Source organism: Arachis ipaensis, chromosome B02 (assembly GCF_000816755.2).
Source record: "Arachis ipaensis cultivar K30076 chromosome B02, Araip1.1, whole genome shotgun sequence".
NCBI lineage: Eukaryota > Viridiplantae > Streptophyta > Magnoliopsida > Fabales > Fabaceae > Arachis > Arachis ipaensis.
The window spans coordinates 93108906-93115114 of NC_029786.2; the positions used below are offsets into that span (position 1 = coordinate 93108906).

A 6209-nucleotide genomic window follows, 5' to 3' on the forward strand; every position below is an offset into this window, starting at 1 on the left:
AATTAATGTGACAAACATACAATTTTTAAAAGATGAATTTGATTAAAAAATATTTTAAAAATTAATTTGGAGAACGAGTGACTTTTCAAAAAAAAAATTTAATCATTTCCTCGTACTTTTATTAAGTTGTTTATAATTAAATGTATGTTACACTAATTATGTATAAAAAACTTTTTCTTTTAAAAAAAATGTATCAAAATCAACTTCAAACCATAAATAAATTTCATTATAAAATTATTTAATATTTAATATTTATTATATAAAAGTAGTAATCGGATGATTTAATTGATCTTTTTAGGTTTAATTTAATTTAAGATCTTATGAAATCTCTTTCCTTATTTACCCAAACCACTAGAAGTCTAAAATCTTAAACCGTCAACCAGAACCTATAAATAAGAGGACCTTCACTCAAATTTTCCTTTGCATTATTATACAAACACTTTCTTTTTCTCTGAATCTCTCTGACTCTGATTCCGCATTACTATCCCAGTTCTACACTCTACTCAGGTTTGTTTCTCAGAACGCACCTTCTTTGGAATTCTCTATTTGGGTTATTTTCTCCTTTTTTGCGATGAATGCTCTGCGTCAAGCGTTGTTCTCTCCGATTGGATTGGCCTCGCCGAAGCTCCACGCCATTCCCTGGTCGAAAGTTAGGGTTTTTATTTTTAGGGTTCCTCTTAATTTCATTATCACCGGCGATACAGTAGTTTGGCGTGTTGGAGAGCAAGATTAAATAATTTGGGGGTTTTGTTTGATTTGGTCATATGAAATTTCTTTTTTCCATTGGTGTTCATAATTTGTATTTTACTTAAGTGGTGTTACATTGGGTTTATGGAGACTTGGGGGAGTAACGAAATTTCGGTTTTGAAGAGGCCATGGATTCTGCAGCTTCTTCTTCTTGGGTTGTTGTTTGAGTTTTGGAAGAGATAAATGAGCAATGAAGGATCTTATTCATGGGAGTACTGTGTGCCTGATGTTATTTGGAATGTGCTTTCTTTTTTTTTCATAGTATTATGGCTGTTATAACCACAACAAGGAGGAGTGAACGTTTCCGGCGAACAACACCACCGACATGTACGTATTGGCTAGCTGGGAGATGCAACCGAAATCCTTGTAGATTTTCGCATAGCTCACCAACATTGCCATCGAATGCATACTATAATGGCAATACCACATATAAGCATTCAAAGCAACCAACAAATTGCGCATCGAAGGCCCTCGAGAAGCCAGCAAATCGTGCACCAATGGCTGTTGTGTCTGTTGAGAAGCCAACCAAGTGTGAACCAATGGCTATGTCTGATGAGAAGATTACAGTGTGTGGACTAGAGGCTGTGTCCGTTGAGAAGCCAACCAAGTGTGAACAAAAGGCTGTATTAATTGAAAAGACCGCAGATGTGGAAGATGTGGACACTGTTGTTGCTAAGGCTCCTGTGGAGAAATCACGAAGTATTTGTAAATATTGGATGACTGACACTTGTGTGCATGGTGACCTGTGCCAGAATTTGCATTCATGGTTTTATGGTGATGGGTTTTCTACACTTGCAAAGCTTCATGAACACAAGAAGGTATAGATGTTTACTCTATATATTCCACCTTTTATTATTTGATATAAACACATGAAAGTATATTCTATTTAGTTCTTTTGCCAAACTAATTGTTTAGTGAATTGCCTTGGGTTATGAATATGGATGGTACAAAAATATTGTAGCTGAAAGAAGTTTGAGCTTTAAGAAAATTATTTTCTAAAATGTTTACTCTAAATTAAATTACTTAATAAGTGCCATTAAGTTTGATCCTTCTATGTTATCAAAAATTGTTGACAGGCTGTAACCGGGATTGCATTGCCGGCTGGTTCGGACAAACTTTATTCTGGCAGCACTGATGGCACAGTTCGAGCCTGGGACTGCAACACTGGCCGCTGTCTTGGTGTGATAAACCTTAATTCTGAAGTTACCTCGTTGGTATCTGAGGGCTCATGGATATTTGCCGGTGTGAAGAATGCTGTGAAGGTAAGTTCATATTTCACTCCTCTTTTTTTTAATTGTAACAATGATATCTCGTGTATTAGGAATTTTAACTGTGAGCTGATAATTTGTTTGTGGTTGTTGTTAAGGCATGGAATATTCAAACCGGTGCAGATTTTACTCTTGATGGACCTATGGGGCAAGTCCTGTCCTTGAATGTTGGCAATGATATCCTCCTTGCTGGAGCAGAGGTAAATTGCCTTGCAGTGATTTATGGTTGTTGTAATTTCAACCTTTGTTTATAGTTAGCCATTTGCTACTTTTGTTGTTTGATTAGAGTTGTCACATTTCAGCTAGTTCTGTTGTCTTAGTTTTTGAATAATCTGTTTATTTAAATTGCAGGATGGTGTTATTTATGCTTGGAGAGTCAGCTCTGATCCCAAAGCTGAGTCTCCTTTCGAACTGGTTGCAACACTGAGTGGTCATACTAAACCGGTGGTTTGTCTTGCTATTGGATGCTACAAGATGCTTTATTCTGGGTCCATGGACCATAGCATTAAGGTAGTGTTTTCTGTCAACTAGCAGTGTGTTGGTTTATTTATTTCAATGTGAGTTATCTTTCATGTAGAGCTTTTACACCATCCTCACAATATTTTTTTTAGTAAATGGATTCATTTGTAATTGTTATTCTATTCTCTATAGGTTTGGGACCTTGATACATTACAGTGCACAATGACACTTAATGGACATTCTGAGGTAGTCACATCACTTATTTGTTGGGACAATTACTTGTTATCGAGTTCTTCTGATTGCACGGTCAATGTTTGGGTGTGCACTGAGGAGGGAATTCTGAAGGTGGCATACACTCACACTGAAAAAAATGTAAGTTTAACCCACCAATATTTGTACAAGTTGATATTTTAATTTTGGTTATGAAGGAGGTTATTGGTTTGTACAATTCATATTTTTATTTTATTTTATTTATTTATTTTTTATTATAGGCTGTTCTTGGACTGTATGGGATGACTGATGCAGAGGCGAAACCAATATTATTCTGCTCGTGCAAAGATAATTCAGTTCGTATATATGAATTGCCGACGTGAGTGACCATCAAGCTTGCATCTAGTTGTCTTGCAATGTCTCTGTATTATATCATTCTTGTTTTTCTTGCTGTTGTAGCTACTTACTGTGCCTGTTTCTACAGGTTTTTAGAGAGAGGTCGACTGTTTACAAGACAAGAAGTTCAATCCTTTGAGATAGGCCCTAACGGACTCTTCTTTACTGGAGATGGGACTGGTTTGTTGAATGTGTGAAAATGGTTAGAAGAGCCTAAGGTGCCATGCTCCTGAGCTACAAGAAAAGTTCTTTGGAGAAGGAGATTACAACTGCATTGCATCATGTAAAAAATGTTTGTCATGAATGATGGCTTAAGCTATGTTTGACTAGTGTAACCCGTTCTCCTCGGTGGAACTTTCTGTGTAATATAACATTCTATGTATTATACAATTTTCAATAAGATCATGAATTTTAAGAAATGGACATGTTATTTTAAATATTTCTTTTAAGTTATTAAATAAAAAATTATTCTTATATATCTCGATCTATCGTTCCCATAAAACTTTGCAAATATATGGTCAAAATATGCTTATATAATAATAAAGGTACAATAAGTCTACATGTGCAATATTGAACCCTGCACATTATTGCAAAGCTACTACATTGACATGAGAAAGATGGCATGGCTTGTCTAATTAACAAGACTACAAATTAAAAAAAAAAATTAAAGTTCAATATGTACTACTTTTTTGAATCGGATGTATGAACCTCTATTGCTAATTAAATATGTACTCAAAAAATGATCAAATCACACATGAAGGTTCATTCGGACCTTGTACCATCCTTTCTTGAGACACCCCAAAAATGTCCATCCATATTCTATTACATGTCTCATACTCTTGGATCTGTTTACCTCTTATTCACCCATCTCTAAATAATAATTAATCACCAATAGAAGAAGATACAATAAAAAACAAAGGTAAAAGCTCTAGTATGTATATAGAAATGTGATGAATTAGGTGATGATAGACAACTCAAGTAGTCAAGTAATTAATCAAGGGTAGTCTTGGATGATGAAATAGAACAAAAAAAGATGAATGAAGGGTAGTCTTGGATGATGAAATAGAACAAAAAAAGATGAATGATGATTGTTATTATAATTGGTTTTCCTCTTTATGTTCATCAGCTATTGTGTATTGATTGTCTTTTAAAATTAGATTAGTGTATGTTGACAACGTAACAGAATATCATGATATAATAATATCCTTATGTGTGTTAATTATTGACTTGTTGCTATTAGTGTAACTTAGAATTTGTTATTAGTTGTATTTTTCTATTTCTGGCTATGCCAGGTTCAAGTTCAACTACTGTTCAAAAAATGTTATTTCTTTTTTTTTTCAAGTGAAAATCAAAATAAAATTACACAGAAATAGATAATTGGATTGAATCTTTTTCTTCAAGTAAGTAGAACTCCTATATAACTTCTCAGCCACTAGAATAAAACATATATGCTAATGGTTTATCATCATTTACCCACTGCTTGTAGAAGTATAAGCAACTGAAGAAAATAGTAAGAGACTCCTCCAACTGTAGCATACTGCAACTTCTCTGTTCCTTCGATCCCAGGGAAGTCGTCGTCCTTTGATCGGCTGAAGCCGCCGGCTAACCATCCCAGATTTTTGTAACCTCCATTATATAACTTTGAAGCTGCTGCCATTGACCTGAATCACTCACCAAAACCAACAATCATTTAGCTTCACTGCCATGATCAACTTGTTAGTTCTGCTTGTTGAGTTTTTTTCTTTCTTAGTGATTATTCACGTGAAAATGTATTCATATAAAGATGATAATTAAAAATTGTTAGATGATTTGATATATTGAGCTAAACTATGTGATAATATGCATCGACAAATATTTTGTAAAAGCCCACAATAACATATAACACATAATTTAGGACATCTTTAAAGAATTCACCAATCATAATCCAATATATAAAAAAAGTTCACAAAAAGTACTAATGATGAAATTAAATTAACATTAGCAAGTTGATCCAGCTAGATACACTAACCTTAATCCCTCTCCACAAGCCACAAGAACCTTGGTACCCTTATCCGGAATAGCCACTTCAACTTGACCAAGAAACTCAGGGTTCAATGTAGTTAGATATTGACCAGTCCATAATCCAATATAACCAAAATGCACCCATTTCTTAAGTAATGTTACAGGGCTATTATCTGTGTCTTCAACAAAGATTGGCACGTGCACAGACCCCACAACACGTGCCTTCTCTGTCTCCCATGTTGGCCTAACATCAAGGAGAAGAAACCCTTCAGAATTCATGGCAATTGAAGCATCTTTGGGAAATATAGTTTTCACGGTGCCAGATTCTATGAGCTTCCTAGCACTCATAGGAGTTGTGGTTGAAGATGTTGTTGCATTGTTGAAGACATGGAACCTTGGTGTTCTTGGTTGTTGTTTCTTGTGATTCTTCACCATGGATGTTTTGAACATGTGGTTCAATTGATGAGTTGCCATGTTCTTCCTATGTCTATCTCTCTGTTTGTTGAATCTTGAATGTGTTTGTTATGTTGAATCTTGAAGGATTTGATTTAGACATGTTTTGGATGATAACATTAGAAGTAAAATATATAGAGGACCATTACCATTGGCTTTCTTAGGTTTCTTTTTTGTCTCTTTGCATCTTGCTCTTCTATCTTTCTATCATTTATACTGGATAAGAGTTGGAGATATTTTTTTCCTCTACAAAAGGCCATAAGAAAATAGTACTTAATGTTGAATATGTGTATGAGTTTACTTTTGATAAAAACCTTGTTTTTGGACCACAGTTTAGGAGATAGACCTAACAATATTTTGATAAAAGTTTTTAAGCTCGCAACTAGAGTTGTATATGGATAGAGCTGGATTGGACTTAATTAGATTTTGATTCTATTGACTAGAATTCGATTTTAAATAAAGAGGAGTGCTAGGAGACCAGCAGAATTTATGATGTTTAGTCATTAATTAGCCATCATCAATATTTTTAATGGTGTGAGATGATATTTAATGGTGTAGGATTGATAATTTTTCTTTTGATGATTAAGTGCTGGCCAGATTTCAATAAAAGTGTTGGTCTTCTAGACTTTCTCTTAAATTAATTTGAAATAAAATGGTTTAAATTGGATCGACTTA

General features: G+C 34.3%; 2 protein-coding genes across 2 annotated transcripts; one reads left to right on the forward strand and one right to left on the reverse strand.

Moving 5' to 3' along the window:
- On the forward strand, positions 352-3516 carry LOC107625750 (zinc finger CCCH domain-containing protein 48-like). The gene is made up of 7 exons (XM_016328455.2): positions 352-1565; positions 1824-2009; positions 2114-2215; positions 2367-2525; positions 2667-2846; positions 2966-3063; positions 3169-3516. Exons 1-7 carry the CDS (start codon positions 1014-1016, stop codon positions 3275-3277), a joined length of 1386 nt encoding a protein of 461 aa, XP_016183941.1. The 5' UTR covers positions 352-1013; the 3' UTR covers positions 3278-3516.
- LOC107625751 (rhodanese-like domain-containing protein 10) lies at positions 4389-5727 on the reverse strand. Its single transcript, XM_016328456.2, has 2 exons — positions 5089-5727; positions 4389-4741 (listed from the first exon to the last, which is right to left on the reverse strand). Exons 1-2 carry the CDS (start codon positions 5553-5555, stop codon positions 4546-4548), a joined length of 663 nt encoding a protein of 220 aa, XP_016183942.1. The 5' UTR covers positions 5556-5727; the 3' UTR covers positions 4389-4545.

Bases quoted from the DNA above. Each gene is read 5' to 3' on its own strand.
- LOC107625751 (XM_016328456.2), bottom strand. From the start codon at position 5,555: ATGGCAACTCATCAATTGAACCACATGTTCAAAACATCCATGGTGAAG. The intron at 4,742-5,088 runs GTTAGTGTATCT...TGAGTGATTCAG, and splicing joins GCTTGTGGAGAGGGATTAAG to GTCAATGGCAGCAGCTTCAA.
- LOC107625750 (XM_016328455.2), top strand. From the start codon at position 1,014: ATGGCTGTTATAACCACAACAAGGAGGAGTGAACGTTTCCGGCGAACA. The intron at 2,010-2,113 runs GTAAGTTCATAT...GTTGTTGTTAAG, and splicing joins GTGTGAAGAATGCTGTGAAG to GCATGGAATATTCAAACCGG. The intron at 2,847-2,965 runs GTAAGTTTAACC...TTTTTATTATAG, and splicing joins ACACTCACACTGAAAAAAAT to GCTGTTCTTGGACTGTATGG.